Source organism: Cyrtonyx montezumae, unplaced genomic scaffold (assembly GCF_038088225.1).
Source record: "Cyrtonyx montezumae isolate F1298 unplaced genomic scaffold, pur_monq_1.0 scaffold_8, whole genome shotgun sequence".
Lineage (NCBI taxonomy): Eukaryota > Metazoa > Chordata > Aves > Galliformes > Odontophoridae > Cyrtonyx > Cyrtonyx montezumae.
In genome coordinates this window covers 786,454-810,395 of record NW_027072089.1, presented here as the reverse complement: position 1 = coordinate 810,395, position 23,942 = coordinate 786,454, and the positions used below count along the sequence as shown (strand labels likewise).

The 23,942-nt window shown below is 42.5% G+C and overlaps 2 protein-coding genes across 2 annotated transcripts; both read right to left on the bottom strand.

Moving 5' to 3' along the window:
- Positions 1-5,362: 5,362 nt before the first annotated feature.
- Positions 5,363-10,549, bottom strand: LOC136058370 (lymphocyte antigen 6E-like). The gene is made up of 3 exons (XM_065751748.1): positions 10,480-10,549; positions 6,762-6,881; positions 5,363-5,949 (listed from the first exon to the last, which is right to left on the bottom strand). The coding sequence occupies exons 1-3, from the start codon at positions 10,529-10,531 to the stop codon at positions 5,741-5,743; spliced, it is 381 nt and encodes a 126-aa protein (XP_065607820.1). The 5' UTR covers positions 10,532-10,549; the 3' UTR covers positions 5,363-5,740.
- Positions 10,550-14,207: 3,658 nt separating this feature from the next.
- Positions 14,208-18,711, bottom strand: LOC136058743 (lymphocyte antigen 6E-like). The gene is made up of 3 exons (XM_065752426.1): positions 18,632-18,711; positions 15,180-15,299; positions 14,208-14,689 (listed from the first exon to the last, which is right to left on the bottom strand). The coding sequence occupies exons 1-3, from the start codon at positions 18,681-18,683 to the stop codon at positions 14,481-14,483; spliced, it is 381 nt and encodes a 126-aa protein (XP_065608498.1). The 5' UTR covers positions 18,684-18,711; the 3' UTR covers positions 14,208-14,480.
- Positions 18,712-23,942: the final 5,231 nt, after the last annotated feature.

Below are 23,942 nucleotides of genomic sequence, written 5' to 3'. Positions count from 1 at the left end.
CTTTCTTTATCATTTTTTTCCATTAGCTTCAGTGCTCACTCCTTTTTTCGTTGTATTTCTCAAATACCTTTTGAAATTCCATAAATGTTTTATTTAATGACAGTTTACTTCTATTTCAAGCATCTTTTAGTGGGTCTGTTTTTCTCCACATCCAGTGCTTCCTGGAAATCAGACTTCTATTTACAATACCACAAATTGTCACTCTGGAATTCTCAATCTATTTCAAAAAAAGCCATTTCTCACAATGTCTCTTTTTCGATCTGTCCTCTTAAATAAATCATTTTCTCTCCATTCCTCTTTGTATCTCTCCTCTGAATTTCTTAAGATCAGCTTCTGACATTCTGAGAAATAGGATGTGTCTTGTAAGAGCTTGTACTTCTACTTCAGTATTCCTCTGAGGTGAGACTAGTCCTGCACAGCAGGGAGCAGAACACACAAAAGAACAAGTTGTCAAAACCCCCTTTTTCTGACCCTTATGGAATAACACGGGAGGTGGTTTCTAGCAGTAGCCATCAGTAGGATATTTTATTGGTCTTTGTGGTTCAACGTATTGTTTCCTTTGTGTCTAATACGATTCATTTAACACTGGATTATTTCCTTATTCTCATGACTCCCTGACACTTTTCAGGCTTTTCCAAAACTGCTCCAGGGATGGCATAACCAGGTGGAAAATTCCAGAGTTAATCAAGACCAAAGTCAAAATAGCCATCTCTACTCGTGCTCTTGGAGATTTGTCAGGTTCACAGGGGACATGCTGGTAAAGATCACCTTTTGCTTTGCAGAGGGCAATCAAGTTTATTGTGTCTTATAAGTAGGTTGTTATTCATAATTAGTGGGTGTCTCCTTCTGCTGTTATTTTGTAATGAGGGTAAAAGGAAGCAACTATTTTCCCTTTGTTTTTCTCCTATTGGTTATCCCATAGACTTTTACTCTGTGTATTTCTGCGACTTTTGGGCCCCTCACTACAAGAAGGACATTGAGGCCCTGGGGCGTGTTCAGAGAAGGGCAACAAAACTGGTGAGGGGTCTGGAGCACAAGTCTTATGAGGAGCGGCTGAGGGAGCTGGGATTGTTTAGTCTGGAGAAAAGGAGGCTCAGAGACCTTATCACACTCTACCACTTCCTGAAGGGAGGTTGTGGTGAGGAGGGGGTGGGACTCTTCTCCCTGATAAATAATGACAGGACGAGAGGGAATGGCCACAAGTTGCGCCGGGGAAGATTTAGATTAGACCTGAGGAAACATTTTTTTTCTGAAAGAGTGGTCAGGCACTGGAATGGCCTGCCTAGGGAGGTGGTTGAGGCACCATCCCTAGCGCTGTTCAAGAAGCGTTTAGATGAGGTGCTAAGGGATTTGATTTAGTAGTTGGGTAGGGATAGTGATAGGAGGATGGTTGGACTAGATGATCTTGTAGGTCCTTTCCAACCTTATGAACCTATGAAACTATGACTTTTCTCCATCTGTGAAAGACTGCTCTGTTTATTGCCATAGACCCCTGCTCTGCCAGTGGACAGGGTCAGCACAAATATCACAGACACCAAGTTAAAGAAGTGTGTTTACTTTTACTTAAATTTAATGCAATGAGATAATAAGTGAAAGGATACAGCAGAACAAGGCAATGCAGCTAACCCTAACCATTACTATATGAAGACAGCAGTACTTGGGGTGCCCACTTGTGGGAGAGGTCTCCAACTTCACTACAAGAGGGTCCATGTTTTATATTGTTGAATAAACAAGTTTACATGATAATTAGGTGGAAACATCTGGTTTCATTTTCCCTTTGGATTCCACCTCAAGCCTGGCCAGGACTCAAGGAGAAACCAAGGAAGTTTGTGTACTAGTAGGCCTTGACACTATGCTTCTAAACAAGGAAAGGTTAACACATTCTCATAGTGCTTTATCTAAGCTACATCTGCGAGATGAGATGTTTTGTCCAAGATATATATTTCACTAATTATCGTACATATTTTGCTAATGATCAGATCCTGATGATATGTAATGTTGGGTTATAAGATTCATCTAGAGGTCAACTTTGATTCAAGGCCTACTGTTCAGGCCTTAGTATTTTAACCTCATCATGCAAATCTTGCCAACACCCACTTGTTTCTACATGAACCTTAGTGCAATAAGTTTTTAGCTCATTCCTTTCACCACATGACCATCTTGTTAGTCATCAAGTGTGACTAAGAACTCCCAACAAGTGTGTACTGAGTTTAAGAAGAGAAAATTGAGTAGGAAACTTTTCTATGTCAAACAGTTATCTGAGAGCTGTCCTCAAGACATTAAAGTCTGCTGTTTCCTGAGCGTATTATATTGCTGGAGCATGCTCTCTTCCCGCGTCTAGAGAGAAATAATTTGCAACTCAGTGACTAAGTCACAGTGATTCCTTATTTCCCAAGAGGACAGATTACAAAACTCAAAGCAGTCAGAGACAACAATAAGCAGTCAGAATGGGGAAGCATCTCCTGCTGACCTTAGCCTGGAGGAAGGCCTGGAGCTGGCCAATCAGGGGCACCAAGTGGGAAGAAAGATTGAGGAAGATCAAAATAACCATGGGGGCTGAATCACCTCTGTAGAATGATCTCATCGATACCCATTTAAGAAATTTAAAATGGACCTCAGAATGCAGCTATGAGTTGTCTGAATCTCAATAAAGCCAAAGCTAATTTTGAAAATGGGTTGGTTTTGCCCCTTTCCATTGCTTTCAGAAGCATTTTAGACCCTTTGAGGACCTTATTCTGATCTTACACACCCACCTTGTCTCTTCTTTTGTCTTTGGTGCATTTGTTGTTGATCTGATCTCCAGAAATAAGGGATGAAAACTTGATATTGTGAGGGGAAAAAAAGACAACACATATGAAGAGCACAGAAGGCAGCACAGTAATTTCCATATCAATGGAGATAAAGCCTGAGTTGAGGGAAAACAAGGGCTAAGGTCAAATCACCTCCTACACATGCCTAATTTAGTCAGGGCAAGATCTCCTTGTCTGATTCAGGTCCTGGCACCGTAACTGAGAGCACTGAAAACTGAGCTCTTATATAATCCACATAGAGTGAGCCAACTTCTACCAGGATAAATCCCAACTATATGTGAGGCACCAGACATCTTCCCAAGAACCCTCTAAGTGTCTCAAATGTTTCTACAAGGCAGGTTGATGTGCTTATAACAGGAGTATGCAATTATTGTAGCCAACAAATAAGAAACCCTGGGTGGAGGGACATGAAATTAGGTGTGGGAGATGTTACATCAGGATTTCTCAGGCAGACTAGCAGAGAGGAGTCTCCTCTTATACAAGAACTATTGCCAAGGAGGGTTTAATATGGAAGGACCTCCTGTGCCTCAGGGCAATTGCTACTCCCATCTCCAGATAAGGACCATTTTATGTAACATGAGATGTGGGTCAGTCTTGATTGGTTTTGTTGCTGGGCAACACGGAATGTAAAACCTTTGGGGTCAGGGAGAAACAAAGTTAGATGAAGGCAGGCTGGAGCCCACAGATAGAGCTGCTCCCTTTGGGATGGGAATCCTGTCTTCCCAGTGCTGTCCATAACTCCTCCATACAACAGCCATAAACAGAATATAGATCATAGAGTTGTAAAATCAGTGAGATTGGAAAAGACCACTATGATCATCTAGTCTAAGCATTAACCCAACAAAAATAAAATCTTGCATGAAGTTCTGCATGTCAGTAGCAGGCTCAATCATGGGTCTTCTGCCCTTTTTCCTACATATTTTTCTTTCAGTTACCAGCCTTCCTCTCAGTCCAAAACAGGGGCATCCTCCAAGCTCTGGTAGCACAGAGCAGTTCCTTCTTTTAAACCTAGATGCCAAGAGCATGTTTATATTCCCAAGTTCTCCAGGACAAGATGTGTACTGTAATCAGTGCAGTCACTATTACTGCCCCAGCTTGATCTTAGCCTGTGCCAACTAACACTATCCCTAAGAAATTCTAAGGCTGTGGATAGCGAAGACTGGAGACTACTTCAGTTTGGTCGTCACAACCATACGACCTGAGTTTGAGGCAGAGTATGGCCATTTGAGGGCAGAGTATGGTCACAGAAGTTATTGGCTTGTTCAAAATGTTCAAATGTATATGCCACAGAAGTATCTCTAAATTTAGAAGGAGGGAAAGAAAGGTGAAGTCAGTAGATTGGATAGAAGACTGGAGCCAGCTCAGTTGAGGAATGGCAATGTAACAGAAACCACAGGGATAACAAAGAGCTTGTGGCTAAAGATGGATTATCCTTAGCCAATCTTGCATTTGCACCAAGGAGAAAAAGTGAGATGAATCTCCAGTGAGAAGAGAGATTGGAAGCAAAGTCCAGGATGGCAGTGGATGAAGAAGCCAGTGAGGAAGGATAGGAAATAGCTAGGGAGTGTGTAGTCAGGTATGGAAGGAAGGAAGGAAGGGTGGACAAGAAGGGACAGGAGCAGGTTGAGTAAGCTGGAGCTGTAAGACCACATTTCCTTTGCAAACCTGTTATAAAGATCCAGATATTTCTCGGTATTGCTGTTCCTCTGCTCTCAGCAAATCCCAGTTGAATGAGCAATATGTGTAGCTGCTCTAGTGTGGTGAGTTTGGAGACAGAACCAGCTGGGTGAGCTGCACCCAGCTAATTACCCTGGGAGATCTTTGATGGAGTAATCCTAATGGAGAGCTTCTCTAGCTCAGGAGAAAGCATTTCAGCATTGAGTGACTCACGTTGGAAGAGTTTCAATGAGCAAATCTCTCATTCACAGCTATTATCCACAAGGAAGTTCGGCACAGGGGAATGAGTTCATCCAATTTTAACACAGGTAGAAAACTTTACTAGCAAAAATAAGAGATTTGTTCTCAGAATTAATCATTTATTATACACTCCAGCAGGCACAGGGTGGAGGCCACCTGTTTTTTTCCAGTGAGTTTTCTTTAAGCACCACTCTAGTTACTTTTTTTCTTTCCAAAATAATCCATAATGCTTATAGAGCAACTTCCACTGAAATAAGTGATTTTTTAAATCATTTTAAGGAAAATTTAATGCTCAAGATCCCTTCATTTTCAGTCATACGTTGTACCCTCTGTTTGCCTGCTGAAGAGCTCAACAGCCATTTACTTTCTGCCAGCTTATCCAGAAAAGAAATTGAAAGCAAGTTATACAGAATTGAGTTTACTCTGAAATAGATTCACAAAATGACACTTCTACCAAAAAAAAAAAAAAAGGAAAACCTTCATAGGGGCTTCCCAAAGTGAGTGCAGAGTGAATGCAATATATTTCAGCATTATTTCTGTTCAACTTGCAGACTGACACTTCCGCTTTCGTTGCTGATAACGTGGATGCACCCAGCCACTGCACCTTATGTGGCATGCCACACGCTCACACAACAGACTAAAATAACACTTTATTGTGCCCAACTTCTGTTTAACAACTCTAATATCAAACGGGATAAAATGGTATAAAGGAAGAAATGGCACAGGAAAACGATAGGGCCAAAATGAAGGGGGAAAATGAATGGAGTTATAAAGTTATGTAGTAGGACAAATGGTGTCTGTATGGTACAGAGCATACAAAGTGTTCCAAACACCTTTCTGAGGTAGGGTCATGCTTTTGTGCATGGCTGTCAGAGCGTGGAAAGAGTAAAAATATTTACTGATGGGATGTGATACACCAGGTTGGAGAGACAGAGTTCACCCTGACAGAAACTTCTGTACAGATGAGATATTGAACTCTTGCAATGCCAAGTAGCTCCTTTCCCAAATCTGCTTTAGAACCCGAGGCGGAGGATGCAGGCAAGACTGGCCAAGACACCCACAGCTATCATGGTGTAACTGGTTTTCACACTGCTAGCCCCACTGATGTTGCACAGGGAAGTCTGGCAGCAGCTAGTGGCAACACCGGCAATTCCTATATTCAAGTCAATTGTCGGGCAAAATGCAGCACATTTCTTGGTAATACTTTGCTGACGGTCATCACCTGATGTGGGAGAGAAAGAACAAGGGGAAAAGTCAGATTTTTTTATATTGTATTTTTTAACAAATGATAAGCTGTCTGCATAATATCCAGTGGGGAGCATACCACTGTAGCTATACCAAATCTGGCTGGTTTTCCCTTGGATTTTGGCACACTGCATCATTATTTGTTTATAGGTGACCTATGGAGGTCATCCCTAGACCTTAAGACTCTAATGCCATGTTTAGGCCCAGATAAATGGAACCTGAAGCATAAATTCAGAGATCTAAAGCATTTATTTAGTGCAAGTTTGCCTCATCCCTGGAGGTGTTCAAAGCCAGGGTGGATAGGGCAGTGGGCAACCTTATCTAGTGCCTGGCTTAGCAGTTGGCATACATGCCCATGGCAAGGTCGTGGAACTAGATGATCTTTGAGGTTCCTTCCAACCCAAGTCATTTTATGATTCTTTTGTGATTCTTTGTGATTCCATGATTCTATGAAGATGTCATCATCACCTTGCCTTGGCTTTGTCCTTTCCACAGCACCTGGTCTTTTCTAGTTCCAACACTCTGTAAATATATCTCTTAGCCTATAGATTAGACAGGATTGTTGTGCAGAGAAATCTTCTCTTTTCCATTGTTTCCCTCTCCTGGGTGTGCTTTACAAGCATTGTTATGATATATTGTGACAGAGATGAATTTGCTGAGTTTACACCTCAGTAATATTTGATGCCTTTTTAATTCTTCTGTCACATCTCCTGATGGGAGGACACCTGCAGTCAGCCTAATCTTGAACCTCTTTTGTCAGCAGAGCACTAGAAAAAGCTTCACACTCACCGAGTCCTTTGGTAGAATATGTCGTAAGACAGTACTTCTCATGGTCAGCACACGAGGTTGTACCGAGACATTGTACATTGGAAGTTGCATCTTTGCATGAGAAACATCTCAAGGAGAAAGCTGCAAAAAAAGCACACAACATCCATCACTCATCTCTAGAAATATTTGTATGAACACAAAACTGGTGGTGCTAGTCCAGACTGAGGATCTATCAAGCCTAGCAGCCACAGGCAGGCATCCAAATTTGGACCAAAATTACTCACCTGGACCAAAATTGCTTTAAGTTCAAATCCGTGTGGTTTACTTGTGTAGTAATTCTCAAGTGATCTCCTTTCTGGATACTTGAGTCTCACTTGAATCCATTGAAACTTCTGGCATCACAAGTTTGTTGGAAAGAGTTCCCCAGTCTACTACTACTGGAAGCATGGTGCTCTTGTGGTCTCTTTCTAACCCAATTTCTAACCTTCTCCCCTTCTCCATTTGCTTGTCAATAGCTGTATGGAAAGAGACCAGATGATTCCTGTCCACTCTCTTTCACATCCCCTTCAAGTTATCTGAAGAGTCCTGGCCTATACATCCTTTCTCAGAACAGACAGGTGGACCAACAGTGAATTCTTTTAAAAATCTTGAATCCTAAAAGGAGGAGAGACTTGAGAGTAAGTCTCCTGGCCATACTGAGTGTGGTGTTTTGTTTTTTTTTCTGCATGCTCCCAGAACGTATCTCAAATAAGAAACAAACCATGTAGCTCTGCATCTCTGTGTTTGGTGGGAAAAGGGATGCTTGCATTTGATGAATTTATTCTTGGAGCTCCCTTGTGCTGGGAAGCAGTCCTGGCTCTGTAGATGACATGGCTTAGCAAACTAGCTCCTCAGCTGCAGCACATTCTTTTTTACAGCCGTCCAAGGGTAGAGTCTCTCTAGCACTACAAATTTGGTACATCTGTAACACTGCATCTGCAAAGTGCTGTGCTAATAGGAATGAATGAAAGCAGCTTGTGCTCAAGTAAGCTAAAGCAGTCATTCATAGCAAAGAGATCCTTAAGGAAGGTTTCTTTGCATGATAACAGGAATTTCCTGCTCATCTGTTTATCTGGAGCAAACACTCCTGCAGTAATGCCACCCAAAGGGGATTAGTCTCATTCTTCTCATTCTCAGGCTATCCCTGTCTGTGACCAGCTAATATGCATCTTGTTCTTGTGCCAGCAGTCTCCCTTAGCTTTGTTTCTCCTGCACTTCTTTTCCCTCATCCTTCCTCTCTCTAGCCCAAGCTCCTTTGCCTTTCTTGCTGCCTTTGCCAGCAATGTCCTGACTATATTTCTGCCCCTGTTGGACCCAAACAGGGCTCAAACAAGTCTGTCTGACCAAAACAGGATCTCCACTGCCTACCATTAACCCAAGTGACCAAGGCATGCACTGTATCTCATAGGAAACCACAACAATGAATTTTAGGGAAGTATCCATCCTTCTCTGCCTCTGTGGAAGCTGCTTCCTCACCCCACTGCAACTAACAACCCTTCCCGTGGCCACTCAGTACTAACCTTTCCTATTTTGGCCTCTAGTCCTCATATATTCTACTCTCCTTCTCTCATTTGATGAAGAGCAACTAGCAGAGGACATAGAGATTGGGTGGTTGGGCTTGTAGTGTCTCAGACACTGTCTCCCTCCTTTCCCAAGCTCAACACTTGTGTTGCCTTGCTCACTTCTCTTGTGCAACCCTCAATCAGGCATATCTCTGCTCCACCCCACTGGAAACCACCCTTTCCACCTTGGATAGACTAGGATAGCAGAGTCCCCAGACTGGGTTTTCTAGATGTGTAATACATTTTATGCTTTAATCAATGCAGTTTCTTTAATTAAGCCCATTTGTAGAATTATAGATTGGCTTGGGTAAGAAGGATTCTCATAGATAATCGAGTTCCAACCCTAGTTCATCTAGTTCAAAGAGAAACTTGCTGGATCTATGCAGGAAATAGTGGGGCTTTTTAGATGCCTAAGTCCTGTTTCATCCCAGATTCCCAGCGCTAGTAATTTAAGAGTCCTGTTGCCATGGGAGGGGGAAAGCAAGTAATTTTGCCAACTGTCCTTTTGTGAGGTTTCTTTTCCACAAAGCATTTACTGATTTTTGGATGGTCCTGTGTGAAGCCAGGAGTTAGACTTGATGTTCCTTATGGGTCCCTCCAACTTTGGATATTTTATGATTCTGTGATACTACTAAAGATGACTCTGGAAGCATGTGACTGCCTTGAAGGTCTCCTGCGTCTAGCAAGGAAAGACCTCTGTTCTAAATGAAATTGAACATTCTTCAATGACGATTTTAATGTGAATAATTTGAGCCACCCAGATAAACAGTTAACATATGTAAGGCATTAGAAAGAACAAGTTCTGGCAGATGCAGAATTTGCACCATTAAAATCATTCAGGTTCAAGATTAATTGGAACAGCTACCAGCCTTCTGGCTAGATTGCACAGCAAAATGGTGCTGCCTATGTTTTAATTTTCACCAACTCCTTCAGTGAGTTTGCTGTCTCATTATGTGATCTTTTTAAAAAAATGTGATTATAGTTGGTAAGCTGCAGGAAGGGATTGGTTTTATTGCCCTTGAGTTTCTCAACCTCACTGAGTACATGCCAAGTTTAAAGCCTGTGAAGTGCCACAGTAAAAACATTTACAGCCTCAAATTAACTATGAGTCTTAGTGCCCTGCTAGATGGGGTCTAAAACTGACGTTAATTTTCAGTTATTCTATGGCCCTACAACTAAGCCAGAGTAATATTAGGTTTAAAACAGAGCAAAAGCCATCTGAGATGAGGAAATCAAATATTTCCCCTGTAGTACTCAGGGAGATGTTCAGATAAAGAAAAAAAAGAGTTATAAGAATGAGGACGGGACTCTGTGGCCCCATCTCAAACCTGGGATTAATCTTGACAGAGGATCTGCAGAAAAGAGATGGGAGCCAGAGCTGCATCTTCTTGCAGCACGAACATCTCTATCGAGTCAGGTAATTAAAATTTGTAATTGGAACCAATTAATAAGCATTAAAAAACTGTCAGGCTACATGTTCTTACAGGTCAAATTTGCAGCCTTAATTGAGACACTTAAGGTCAAGCTTGAGAGGGCTCTGAACACCCTGATTGAGCTATAGGTACCTCTGTTCATTGCAGGGGAACTGGACTAGATGACTTATAAAGGTACCTTTCAACCAAACAATTCTACGATTCAGTGATTCCATATTGCCAATGATTCCGTATTACACTTCCAGCTCTGTACAGTCCTCAATTAAGTCCCCTTCTCATGGAGATCCACCAAGACTCTCAGCTCCCTACACAGTCACTGCAAGTTCTGGGGTGGGTTGGAAGATGTCAGGTGAGATGAGTATCTCAACTCCCACTTCATCTCCTCAGCATCATTTCAGCCTGGACCAGACTCTGAGCACCTGGTCTAGCTGTAGATGTCCTTGTTCATTTCAGGGGAGTTGGACTAGATGACTTCTAAACCTCCCTTCTAACTCAAATGGTCCTAAGGTTCTAGGACTTCTCCTGGTGGGAATACAGCAACCCAAGGGTTGGGTGTTCTTATCCTGAGTAACAGACTATCTTCTAGAGCATAATGAGCCTCAATAGTACCATGTGTGCTGCAAAATCCCCTCCTCAGCCTGCAGTGTCAAATAAATTCCCCAGCTCTGGGGTCTTGCTGGCACAAAATAACCCTTGGCAACTCACCGCTCTCCATGCACAGGGCGATGACAAGCACAACAAGAAGAGAAGCCTTCATCCTTTATAGGTCTCGCAGCCTCCAAAATGAGCAGAGCACACATGGGGCAGTTTTTATACCTCTGCAGTGTTTGCTTATATGCTAGGCTAATAACTGTGGTGTTGCAGTGTGTCAGATGATGAGTGATTGAGAGTAACATGTCAGAGCTTGTATGGGGAAATATGCTTTGTTGGAAATCTAAACAAGCGTATATCTCCCCCTCCTTCTTTTCTGAGTTATTTCACAATGTGACTTACTCATCTGGCACAAAGTATGCAACAGTTTCTAATTCTGGATAAGTGGAGGAAAAGCAACACACGAAAACAAAACAGAGTCCACGTGAGAAGAGAGTGCTCATCTTTCCAGGCTCAGCACAGGCTGCATCCTCCAGGATCCCATCCTCACACACTGTTTCAGTGCATATGGAAATGGATTGAATTTGAAATTGAAATTGGGATTTAAATGTATTCAAAATGTCTCCCAGGATTCTCAGTACAGCTAGATCACAAGAGAAGTCTCCTTCCACTGCATTTCATAGGGGACCATATATAATTTTCTGAGTCTTTTCAATACTGCAGTTCAGAATCCTAAATGTTTCTGTTCAAAAAGTAGATATTTTATATGAGGGAAGATATTAGCTTATTGGAAAATAAATTCCACCAGGCAATGAAAATGACCACTCGAATTAAAAAATAAAAATAACATCCACCCTCATCACATCGAGCAAGCTGTGAATTTTCTCACAAATTGCAAAAAAAAGAAAAAAAAAGTCAGGGAGAAAAAAAAACAATAAACAAAACAATGAAAGCAAGGAGAGTGAGAGGCTGCCTGATCAATGTTCTCAACTCATTAAGTCTTCATGAAAAAAGAAATACAGCCAACCGATATAATTTGAAATGCCTGATACAAGTACTCCTTTGGGTTTCTATACAGTGCTCTTTATTTCTCCATTTTTATCATGTTTCAACCTTTCTCTCTGTACAAACTAAGATCATTCTTCATTTTTTTCTGAGTCTTCTGTTGCCCTTTCCTCCCTCCACTGTCTTTCTGCCATCTAACCATTGGGATTGAGGCACAGTCCCAAAAATGATCCAGCTGGGTTCTTTTCATGTGACACTCAGAACAACCTGCATGCCCCAGGCTTCTGACAGGGACTCTGCCTCTTGCTGCTCTCCATCTGTTGTATTTCTTTCTTTCTTGGTCTCAAAATTGCTTATATTTCCACCTCCCACTAGATTGTTGAGCTTCCAGTAGGACCCACCTACAATCATTATCTCACTGGAAAGGCATGCCCAGTTCTTCAGTTGATGTCAGTCTTTCTAGTGTCTTGTAAATTGAATGTGGAAATATTGCTAGTATGGATACTTACGTGACTAAGGTGAGGAAATTAATGCTTTCTCAATAGGTAGGGCATGAAAGTCATCTGGAACAGAGGCAGCAATTAACCAAGAAAACTCAAAGGAGGGGTGTTGTTTGGCCATGGAAAGCCAATGCCTTCGTAATGTACTGGGCAGGAGGAAAATAGCTTGCACCCTCCATACCAGGGACTTCAAACCTCATTTCCTTGAAACAGTTTATTGTCTCCAATTCAGAAGAGATTTCATATGTCTTTATTGGCAAATCAACTTTTGCTGCAGATTATTTGAGGTAATAGAAGAGAAAGGTACTCCAGCCACCAGGCAATGTCATTCTGCAGCCTGTACATTGCACTGCAGAGGCAGCCCACATTCAGGTTTATTTCAGCCAGCAGCATCCATTAACAGGTACAGAAATAGCAGATCTGCCAGGCACTTTTTTTTTCCTTCCCTCCCTTGTAGTTTTATCCAAGCAAAAACTAAAATATCTCTTGTCTCCTGCAAGCTGCTGAGATTTGGAGATGGAAAGAGTTTATTTTTTAAATGAGTTATTGCAGGGTTTTTGTACATGCCTGCAACTGACCCCATGTGTGTCTGTGATGTTAATACTATCTTCAACTCTTATCAGCACCAGGTGAGACAGATTGAAAAGAATCCAAGTGGATAGAAAGAGGTCACCAGAGGGACCCAGACAAATGAGAAGAGAATATTACAGCTTACAGGTGTTTAGATGTTATGAAATTCCAGAACATTTTGGAAAGGGAAGCAAGGGATTTAAATGAGAGTGAGGGGGATGTGTGTTTTGCTAGTCTTGTTTTGATCATCTTGTACTAAACCTTGTTGAAATCACCACAGGAGAAGGATGAATAATTTCTTTACTTTGGTGAAAACATGTATATTTTTTCATGAAACGAATGCTGAAATTTAAAGTTAACCATGGTGCCTAATTCAAATGTTGTTTATGGATTTTCCAGTTGGCCCAAAGCCTTAAGAATAATTTAAGAAATTAATGTGGTTAGCATACAGGAAAAGTGATGGTGAAAACGATTAAAGAGAAGGGCAAAAGCCAAGTTTCTGTTTCTCTTTCCAAAAAGAAATGCCACGACACTTCAGCTGGCCCATCTCGTATTTCAAGGAATGCCAGGACACTCTTGTTGCCCAGAAAATAAATCTTTAAAGAGTGACTAAGCCTTCTTTCACAGCCTTCAGCCAGCACTGTGGTTTCTCCCCATGGTGCAGAAGTTCATGCCCTTTGCAGATTGCCTTGAGCACTGATGGAGCAGAACTCTCCAACACAGCTGGGCTGCAAATGGGAGTTTTTCTAGGTATTACTTCTACTTGAGCCCTCCCAAAATGTGTTCCACCAGGAATTATGCACCCTCTAGCTCCAAGAGTGTTCTTTGTCCTTCGTCCATCTTAGAAAGAGTTCTGTTCCTTCAAAAGCTCTCCTGGGATCTCCACATCATTGCTCCCATTCCCTAGCCTCAAAATACAGCAGCGAAAGAGATCACCCCACCTAATCAGGCATCACCACCTCTTCAGGCTCTTTCTGCACAATTTCCATCCCTGTAGGCATGAGCAATCATTTAAAGTCATAGAATCATGAAGGTTGGAAAAGATCTCTAAGATCATCAAATCCAATCTTCAACACATTCTCACCATGTCCAATAAAACATGTCCCTCATGGTGCCATGTTTCTGGAAAACCTCCAGGGATGGTGACTCCAGTATTTCCCTGGGCAGCTTGTTCCAGTATCTCACCACGCTTTCGGAGAAGTTTTTCATAATATCCAACCTGAAATGTTTCCTAATACCCAACCAGCATCTTTTCCAAGCTGTCACAGAGGCCACCTCTCAATGAGGACAAGTCCAACAGCACCATCCTTTTCTTGGACATCCCCAGCATCTCAAAGAGGCACTTTGACTTATTTTAAGAGGTGAAATCATCCACATTGCAGAGATCACATGAAGACTTGTTAGCACTGCCAAGAGTGCAACCTGCCAAGCTCCCACTCCCATGTGCTTGCAGTTACAAAACAATTCTCTCTGCTCCTACAAGTGCCAGCTTGTGGTGGGAACAACACAAATGGCTTTGACCTTTCCACATTGACACTTTCATTCATCAGCTCTGAGTGATCAGGCAGAACATGTGGCTTTTTGGAGTGTCTTTCTTCAACTGCTAGATGCAATTGAGTCAATGGAGAAAGGCAGTCAAGAGAGTACTCCCAAACACTAAAAAAAAAAAAAAGGGAATTTGATGTGATATAGAGATTCAAACTGCAGCCGTTTTGGGCAGAGCTGTTTTCTCAGGCAGAGCTTAGTGTGGATACATCAAACATGCTCTAGAATAACATAAATCTTTATTTTGTCTGACAATACATGCAATCAAAATAGCTTTCTCAGGGAAAATTAGTACAAAACAATAAGGGGGAAAACATAGGAGCTATACTGCCGTGCCATTTTGTGGGTCAGATCTGAATAAAAAGTGTTGGGGAAAAAAAAATGCAGGATAGCATAGACCTTGATGGTGACACTTGACAAAAGATGTTGTTTACTCTGTTTGGCAAGATCATGTAGGTCCTTGGGTGGTCATGTCTTCTCCCACCCCAAACCTTATCACAATCCTGCCTTAATGACACAGATCAAACTGGCTACCATTCCCAGGAACATCACGGCATAGCTTAATTTCACACTGTTGGCACCACTGAAATTGCAGAGGGAGGTCTCACAGCACTTGGTAGAAATGGCCACCACACCAAAGTCTGTGTTGGTCTCAGGACAGTTTGCTGAACATTTCTTGGTTAGGCGATATCCCATGTCTTTGCCTGGATGAAAAACAGACAAGAAAGGAGAGTTGTGACATAGGATTCCCCTGCAAGTCGTAACCAGAGGAAAATGGGAGGAGTATAATGCTCTACATTTAACTTGCAATGCAGGAATAACAGAGATCAGCAGATTTGATGAGTACTGGGTGAGAGTTCACACAACCTGGCTCAAGTGCACAACACTGAGAAATCCTTGATAGAAATTCATGCCACGCTTCATGCAGGACTGCAAAAAAACCTTAAATTCTAAAACTACATTCTTTATAACTAACCACTTTCTGTCCTATGTCACAAAGCATAGGTATGAGCTTCCAGATCAAGCAACAAGATCTGCTTGTGAAAATAGCTTTCTTCCACATTATTTGATGTGAGCCTCAAGCCCTGGTGATCAACTCTTTCCAACAAGACCAACTACTGCCCAGAAGAAATTATTGCCCATGACTGTCCTTAGAGACAAAAAAATAATTCTTGATGTGTTACTAGTACTCACCAAAGCCAGCAGTGCTATATGTGGTTGTACAGTATTTCTCATGGTCTTCACACTTGTAGGTTTTAAGACAGTTCCAGTTGGAGTGTTCATTTTCGCATGTGTAGCAAAACAAGGAGGAAGCTGGAAAGAGCATATATGACACACATCAGTGGCTTTAGCAACACCCTCCTGGGAAGAAAGTTGCAAACACCATGTCCCTCCTTGGAAAATAAAAAGTACATGTTACAAGTGAGTCTTCGTGGCAAGTGAAATAGGAGGTTGGTTTTGATTAATGAAGCTGAAAAGGCAAATAAACAGAAGAAAACAAGTTTTCTCTCTTTACTTTAGATTTTTGGTGATTAAATCTGAAAACATGTTTCTCAGCCTGAGCAGTGCTTTCCTGTGACTTTTCCTCCAGTCTGAGCTCCAGCTTTCCCGAGTTTTTTGCTGACCTCGTTGGCAGCCAACCTGCAGAAGCAGAACTTGTAGTTTAGCATAGTACAGTTTCAGCAAGGAATAAACTGGTGCCGTTCTCAGGTGAGAGCTTAGTTTTCAGTATTCAGAGTGCATCTGCAAAACATTGTACAGACACAAATTAATTAAGGCCTATGATATTTCTGTGAGCTAAATTACTGAGCAGAGTCACATTAAAGGGAGTTCCCTGGGAGAGGTTGCTGTGAACAATGGAGTGAGTATTTCCACCACTGCCTCAAACAGAACACCCTTGGTGACATTATAAGCAGATCTCAGCCAGGGCTATTACAAAGACAGGAGGTGGAAGGGTATCTATTTCCATGCAGAACTGCAGTAAATTGAGCCAAATTCCCAAGCTTGACAGCTGGCCAAGCAAGAAACACAGCCACGTGCCATTGTGTTCCCTGGAGGTTGGTTCACAATTGCTAGGAATGGAAACAGGGTTTCCATCCTGTTCAGAGTCCCATGTTTCTGGTTAGGGGTAAAGGAGGCAGTCAAGCATATCTCAAAGACAGCTTGCTCCATTTCCACCAATGGTTATAATTATACAATCAAAGAAAAGTTGGAAAAGACCACTAAGATCATCTAGTCCAACGGTCAGTCCATTCCCACCATGCCCATTAACCATACCACTCAGTACTACATTTACTCTTTTCTTGAACACCTCCAGGAATGGTGACCACAAGATCCTGAATGGCAAAACTCCAATGATTCCTGATCAAAGGTGATAAATTGGCAACCCACAGAGGGTTTTCATATAGACAAAAATTTCCCTGCTTCATCTCTTTTTGGCTTTCTCAAGTTCTTATTTCTGTACAGTGCAACTCCCTGCAATTGATTTTGAGTCTATTTTTCTTAATCTCTTTCCACTATTCTCTGAAGCCCAGCTGTTCAGTTGATTCAGACACATGCCTGAATTTGAACCTGACAAAAATATTTTGTTAGCCAACTCCAGAAACAGCTATAAAAGAGAATGAAAAGCCATTTTATGCTCAAACTCCCCCAGGTCAGAGAAGAAAAAGCTATCCTTCTTCAATATGGAGAGCTCAGGTGCCTTGTGTACAGATCTGGAGCTCTGAACCTCACCAAACAACTGAACACCTTGTTCTGAAGCCTACCCAGATGCAATTTTAACATCTTTTTAGCTGACTCAGTCCTTCCCTGTCACTTGTATTAAGCCTCCCACCTTTCTTTCTGGAGGTCCCCTGACTCAAGCTGTGGATTGATATCCTTTGAATACCATGCCAGAACAATTCCAGACTTGCTGTCTGTCCAATATGTTACCACATTTTTCAGTCTATGTAGTTCTCCTTGATCTGTTTCTCTGATACATCACACATAGCTATTTGACAACACTTCCTTCAGAACTTAGATTCCAGTGCATGTGCAAAAGCAATTGAAATGCACTCATCCCCTCTTTCAGTAATGCAAGTCAGGAAACCACTTAAAATATTGTAGTTGTGAAGCCTTGCCTATGTTTTGCCTACACCCTCCATTATCTCTAGTTTTGCAAATGCAGCCAGAAATAGCCTTAGCGGTGCAAAAAGGTTTGCAGTACAAACATATAGATTACAAACATGCAGGGAGAGCAACCGTTATTATTATTATTATTATTACTATTATTATTATTATTATTTAGTTATCTGAAGACAATTATCAAGTCATATCTGTATCTCCTTTTGAAAGAGGCCAAGCACAGCATATTGTGGATCCCATTACAAATGCACTCATTCTGAGACATTTAAGAAAGCTCATCAAAGCTGAGAGCAAAGAGCTCTTGGGCTTTCAAATATCTGCCAGCAACCTAGTTTCTTAATTGCAATGCCATTGTGGGAAATAAAGTGAAATGCTGGCAGAAGATGAAGCCTCAACATTAGCCCTGTTATCTCTATCAGCAACTCCAGCAGTTTCATTCAGGAACAAAAAGAAAACTGAAGGAGAAGCTATAAGCCCAGCTTAATTCATAGAATATTTCAAGTTGGAAGGGACCCACAAGGATCACTGAGTCCAAGTTTTGGCTCCTCATATGATCACACAAAAATCAAACTCTATGTCTGAGAGCATTCATAGAATCATAGAGTCATAGAATCATAGAATGGCCAAGTTGAAGAGTACCTCAAAGATCATTGAGTCTCAACCCCCCCCCCCCCCCCTTGCCATAGGCAGGGTTGCCAACCACTAGACCAGGCTGCCCAGAGCCACATCAAGCCTTGCCTTGAATGTCTCCAGGGATGGGGCATCCACAACCTCTCTGGGCAACCTGTTCCAGAGCATCACTACCCCCTGAATGAAAAAATTCCTCCTAACATCTAACCTAAATCTCCCCTGCCTTAGTTTAAAACCATTCCCCCTTGTCTTATCACTATCAACCCATGTAAACAATTGTTTCCCCTTCTGTATATATGCTCCTTTCAAGTATTGGAAGGCCACGATGAGGTCTCCCCAGAGCCTTCTCCAAGCTAAGTAAGCCCAGTTCCCTCAGCCTTTCCTCACAGGAGAGGTGCTCCAGCCCTCTGATCATTTTAGTGGCCCTCCTCTGGACCCGCTCCAAGAGCTCTGCATCTTTCTTGTGCTGGGGGCCCCAGGCCTGGATGCAGTACTCCAGATGGGGCCTCACAAGAGTTGAGTAGAGGGGGACAATCACTTCCCTCTCCCTGCACTGTCCAAACACTGGCAGGCTTGATGGTCTTCAACTCTTAGCATTTTTCAGTTCGTGTGTGTATCTTGAGATGCTCAGAGCATGGTACTCAAGGGTGAGAGATACTCAAGTGGTGAGCTCATCTTCTTTGGAGTACGAGCACCTTGGTAGAGCAGAAGCTAAGACTCAGCCTCATTAAATATTGTTTGAATTAAGGAATAGCAAAGAAAAAGTGCACTACCAGGACTTCAGCAATTGTAGCAAAAGCAGTCAAATCCTCTTGTTCTTGGATTATCTCTAACATTTCTTCTGGTATTTCCATCCTCTCCACCTGGCTGCCCCAGCCTCTGTAGCATCTTACCTTGCTTGGCACACAGGACTGCCACCAGCAGGGCAATGAGCAAAGCCTTCATGATTCTTGCACCCTCAGAGTCTGCACAGTGTGGGATGATGCACCATCGAAAGGTTTTATACTGGGACTGTGTTTGCTTTGACTTCATCTGATTGCATCAATTTGAAGTTTTGGGGAGTGACAGCCCATAATATGGAATCAACGCTGGGTGTGTTTGCGCGTAGGAAATAACCCATCACGTGCAGCAATTTCTTCTACCTCTCACTCAGATCCAATCTGTTATTCCAGCGTCTGCAGGGCTAATTGGAGGAACAATTTATGATTCAGACATGGAATGAATCTTCTTACTCTGTAGGGTTGAGCAGCGAAAATTTGAGCAAGGCAGAGGCAGTCATGCCAGTCTGGCGTGGCTCATTGCTTCCATTGATAGGCATCATCTGGCATTCTCCATCTACAGTACAACAGCTTCATATCTGTCATAATGAAAAAGGGAGAATATGTAAATAATGGTTTTTTCAGTGGCTTGCTTGTAGTCCTTCAGAATTAACTCACTTGCACTTAGAAAAATGCTTTAAGCAGAAAAACACTGTATTGTACAATGCCCACAGCACAACTGTTTGTGCCTGGAGGCTGTCACTGAGGTTCTCAATGGGCCCAAGCATGGATGGGAGTCAAGTGCTTTTGTTTGCTCTTCTTCTCTGCCCTCCAGAAACATTTGGGGTTTCCAAGCGACAATGCTTGTTATCTGTGGATTCTATCAGGTTTTTCCAGTTCTTGGTGACCTCTTCAGTCCATCCAGACTGCCTCCTCCTGCACTCACAATCACACTGTCATCTCTTGCCACATAGCTCAGGATGCAGCAGAGGCAGAAGAGGATGGGAACAGCTGTGGGAGTTAAATTGGAATGGTTGGAAATGAAAATAATAAAGAGATGAAACAAGTGATGGTCAAGAAGACATCAGACTAGGACCCTTCATCTTCAGAGAAAGAAAAGACCAAGAGAAGTTCAGAAGCAAGACAGAGTTGCTTTTGGTGTGTAGGGACATGGCTTATTGAGAAATATTGGAAGGTGAATGGTGTACAGTGGACTGTAGATGATCTTAGAGGCTTTTTCAACCTTAATGATTCTATGATTTTAAGATTTTAAGATCATGGAGCATGTGGAAACAGAAGGAATAGCATCCAATTTTTCTTTCTTTTCCCAAAATTGCTCTCCAAAATGTTGGTTCGTAGTCTGTATATTCAGGATCCTATGCAGATGGCTTCTTGCCCAGACTCTACATCTTGTCTTTTGTTTCCAGTCCTTCTTTTGAATAATTCCTCATTCCTTCAAACCCCAGAGCCTTCTCTCTCTGCTTTGCCTGTAGCAGGATGGAAGCAGCCTGTTTTCAGAGGCCTCCACTCTTCTTTCTAGATTTGCCCTGACCTTGAGCATGAATCTTTAATCATCACTTCTTTTAGCAAGGTTATGTGAGTCCCACATGACAGCTAATGCAGCAGTGATACTTAGGAAATAATCTGTGAAAAAGCCATGCTCTCTGCACTAGACATTGTACAAATACATGCATGAATGCTTTTAGGAGGGAAATACAATCTGCTGGAGTGTGGGGGGTGGGAGGATAAGTATTAGTCCACATGTTTGTTTTACTTACAATGCCCAGCCTCCAGCTGGTCAGCAGTGAAATAGAAAGCAAAACTTTCCTCTCCATCCACACTAAAAATCCAGAAAAGAAATTGAAAGAAATAAAAGAAATTGAATTATTGCTCTTAATACAGCCCATCTTGGAGCCAACCAAGCAGAGAAATGCTTGTCCTCAGCAGGAAGAAAGGAGCAGTGCATGAACACAGGCCACAACAAGAAGGGAGAAAGGCTTTGAAATTAAAAAATGAGCAGTAAATAAATGACACTGTTAAAGCAAAGTGCAGCTGAACAGAAAATCTACAAGTGAGAAATGGGCTGTAGGAAGTGGAAATGTGGGAAACCATTTAAATAGATTAGAGAGAGAGAAGGCTAATAATAATAAACAAGATTAATATTTCAACCAGAACTGGAAGGAGAGAAGAGAAATATTGTTACAAAGCAAAATAAATCAAAGCGAACAGACAAAGCTTGAGTGGGGAAATAATTAAAGACAGTCAGAGGGAATGTAAGAAAATGAGATGGGAGGGAAGGATTGGTCCTTCACTGTGTCCCCTATGGTGGCATTACTTACCACTGTGCACAGTCAGCATGTTTTGTGCAGATGCCACTTATAACCACAGACCTTCAGGGTTTGAGGAGCATTTTCTTTTGCTCCACAAATCTCAGCTGCAATCAGACTACAGGGTGTCCTATAGAGCCTGGATGCAGAATGCAACTAGAGCATCACCTGGCCCCTAGCCCTGTATCCTGAAGGAGAAAACTTCAAAAGCTTTCAGACTCGGACCAGGTTCTGGCCATGTCCCAAACCATGCTTTTATTGCATGATGTTGCTATTGCAGTCACGCCCAGGGCCACTGCCAGGGCTCTGGGCTCCCACCAGTATCACCAGCAGGAGCCAAGTCTGTCTGTCTTGAAGCTCAGTTTTTAAAAGCAAGGAGAGGAAAAGGCTTGGGGAACAAACAAAAGGCAAAAAAAACCAAAAACAAACAAAAAACAAGACAAAAAGAAAAGGTAGAAACAAGACAAAGTGGGGAGCAGAAAGTGGGCTAGGTGGGCACCAATCTGATAGTACCATGGAGGGTGCAAAAAATTAACAGAGCCTTGGAGCTTTAGGGAATAAACTTTAACCCACTTTGTGTTTGGCAGTGGTCAGCATGTGTGTTTGTGCCAGACCTTAGGAGCATGTTGTGCAAAGCTAGTCCCCTTTTGTGTAACCGATGTGAGACAAAGAGTTTTCAGTGCATGGAGTGGATATGTGGAACAAATGTCAAGGTCCAAGAAAGTTTTATTGTCAGTTTCCCCCATTTCTCCTTTATTCTGTCTGGAGGATGGCTCCAATCACAGACATTCTTCAATTCAGTTCATGGTTGCAAACTGTAGAGTGTGGGAGAGGAGAGATCATGGGAGAAGAAGGAAAGGAACAAGCTATGACCTGTGCTCCTGATATGCCTGAATCATGCAGCTGGACCATTCAGGGCAAGCAGTCCAGCTTGGCCCCAGATTGCATTAGTCTGGTTAGGTTATGTTCTCTCCTCCCTCCTTGATGGGTCATTGAAGGCTCCATATTTCATGGCAGTGGCTTAGGTATAGAGGCATCTGACTGGCAGAATCAAATAATCATCAATGTTGGAAAAGGCCACTAAGATCATCAAGTCCAAATGTTGACCCATCACCACCATGGCCATTAAACCATGTGGTCAAGTGCCACGTCTCCATGGTTCTTGAACATCGCCAGGGATGGGGACTCCACCACTTCTCTGGACAGCCTGTTCCAGTGCATTGTCTCTCTTCTGGGAAATAAATTTTTTCAGATATCCAACATGAACCTCTCCTGGTGGAATTTAAGGCTGTTACCTCTTGTCCTAGCTCCAAACAGAACAAGTAGACTCCAGACAGGACAGAGCTCCTCAATTCGGCCTTATGGCAGATAGGGGAGGCTACCAAACCTCCAACTAGGAAGCACAGGACTAGCTCAAATTCACCGTGCCTGGATGATAACAATATGAACTTGGTAGACTTTTATCTCAGCATGACAGCTGACTGTCACCACAAGTATTGCCATTGGTCACAAGGTGTGAGGAACAGGAGTGGTGAGGCTCTAGAACAGGTTGCCCAGGGAAGTTGTAGATGTCCTAACCTTGGAAGCATTGAAGATCATGTTGGATGGGACACTGGGCAGTCTGATCTAGTGGATGGTAAACCTGTTTACAGCAGGGGAATTGGAACTAGATGATCATTAAGGCCCCTTCCAATCCAAGTCAGTCTATGATTCTATGATTCTAAGAACATGAGCCCACTGGGGCCATGGCTACCAGAAAGAAGCTACCAAAAACATTTTCTCACGTGCCTTTAACCTCCAAGGTCCTAAGAAATAATTCAGCCCCATCAGCTTGAGACACATCAGACAACTCATAGAAGCATAGAATTATCAAGGTTGGAAAAGGCCACCAAGACCATCTAGTTCAACTATGTGGTCAAGTACTCTGATTCACATTCCCATTGATGTCCTGGCTCAAGGATCAGATCCAGAGTAGCAAACACTGCACAAGCCCAGCCTTATTCATACCATCAGACTATCAACAAAGTTTGGGCACACCCCAATCAGCAACCCTCACATGGGACCGTTCCTTGCAACTAATTTGGAGGTCACCACCCTGTTTGTAAAGGAAAGAGGTTGTGGACGTGAATCATCATTCTTGGATTCAGAGCCAAGGTTTACGTTGGTGGTGGGATCCCTACAGTCAAAGGGGGATACTGAAGATCTGCAGGGTCTGAAGGAAAAAGGACAGTGGAGAAGGGTGAGTGGGATGAAGAGGTGAAAGAGTAAATCCCCTTGGAATACCCTTTAAGGATTTAATGCCAGCTTTCTATAAGGAGGACAACACTGGCCACAACTGTGTTTAGAGAAAAATAATCTTATACAGGTTTATTGAAGCTGCACCTGCAACACAGCACAGCCAATAATCCTGTCATTGCCTTTTCCCTGAAAGTGTGCTTTTTGGAGGTTCAACCCTCCTAAAATTCAAGATCCTGGAATCACATGGTGGTGTAGGGTACAGTCATTTGAAGCTGCCAGGACAGGGATATGTGAGAGAAACTCATCTGAGATACAGCTGCAGTAGCAGCTGGCCTTATGAGAACCTCTGCAGGGATACCAGAAATTCTTGGTGTACATGTCCATTTACCTTCTGTCAGAAATATAATTTCCCTTATCTACCCATTATAAAGGCACCCAGAATGCCACATATCTTCTTCTTCCCCAGAAGGCAAGGAAACAGTCAAGCTTTGCAAAATTGTTCCTTTTTTTTTCTTTTAATTTTCTTGACTCATCCAATGATTTGAGTGATGGCTCTTTCAGGGCTGGAAATATCCTCTGCTGTGTAACGTGCAGCCTGATAGCTAAAATTTCCATGGTTAGATGAGTGCTGAGAGTGAAATGAGAAAACTTCCTTTCTCCATCTGGGGGAAAGCTGTAATGAGCTCCATAGACAACCTGTCTTCTGTTCGTTTGTTTTAGGAACTGTGGTACTGATTTCTTGCAGGTGAGATCCAACTGAGAGTGGAAGGTGAGGCTCAATTGAGAGTGAAAAAATTCAGCACATGTGGGAAGACCAGGGTGCTCCAGTTTCTCTCCTGACCCACTCTTGCTCACCCAGCAAGACATCAAAACCCCAGGTG

Coding starts and splice junctions, on each gene's coding strand:
- LOC136058370 (XM_065751748.1), bottom strand. CDS start 10,531: ATGAAGGCTTCTCTTCTTGTTGTGCTTGTCATCGCCCTGTGCATGGAG. Junction 6,882..10,479: donor CGCCCTGTGCATGGAGAGCG/GTGAGTTGCCAA, acceptor CTTTTTTTGCAG/CTTTCTCCTTGAGATGTTTC. Junction 5,950..6,761: donor ATATTCTACCAAAGGACTCG/GTGAGTGTGAAG, acceptor CTCCCACATCAG/GTGATGACCGTCAGCAAAGT.
- LOC136058743 (XM_065752426.1), bottom strand. CDS start 18,683: ATGAAGGCTTTGCTCATTGCCCTGCTGGTGGCAGTCCTGTGTGCCAAG. Junction 15,300..18,631: donor AGTCCTGTGTGCCAAGCAAG/GTAAGATGCTAC, acceptor TGCTCTTTCCAG/CTTCCTCCTTGTTTTGCTAC. Junction 14,690..15,179: donor ATATAGCACTGCTGGCTTTG/GTGAGTACTAGT, acceptor TTTTTCATCCAG/GCAAAGACATGGGATATCGC.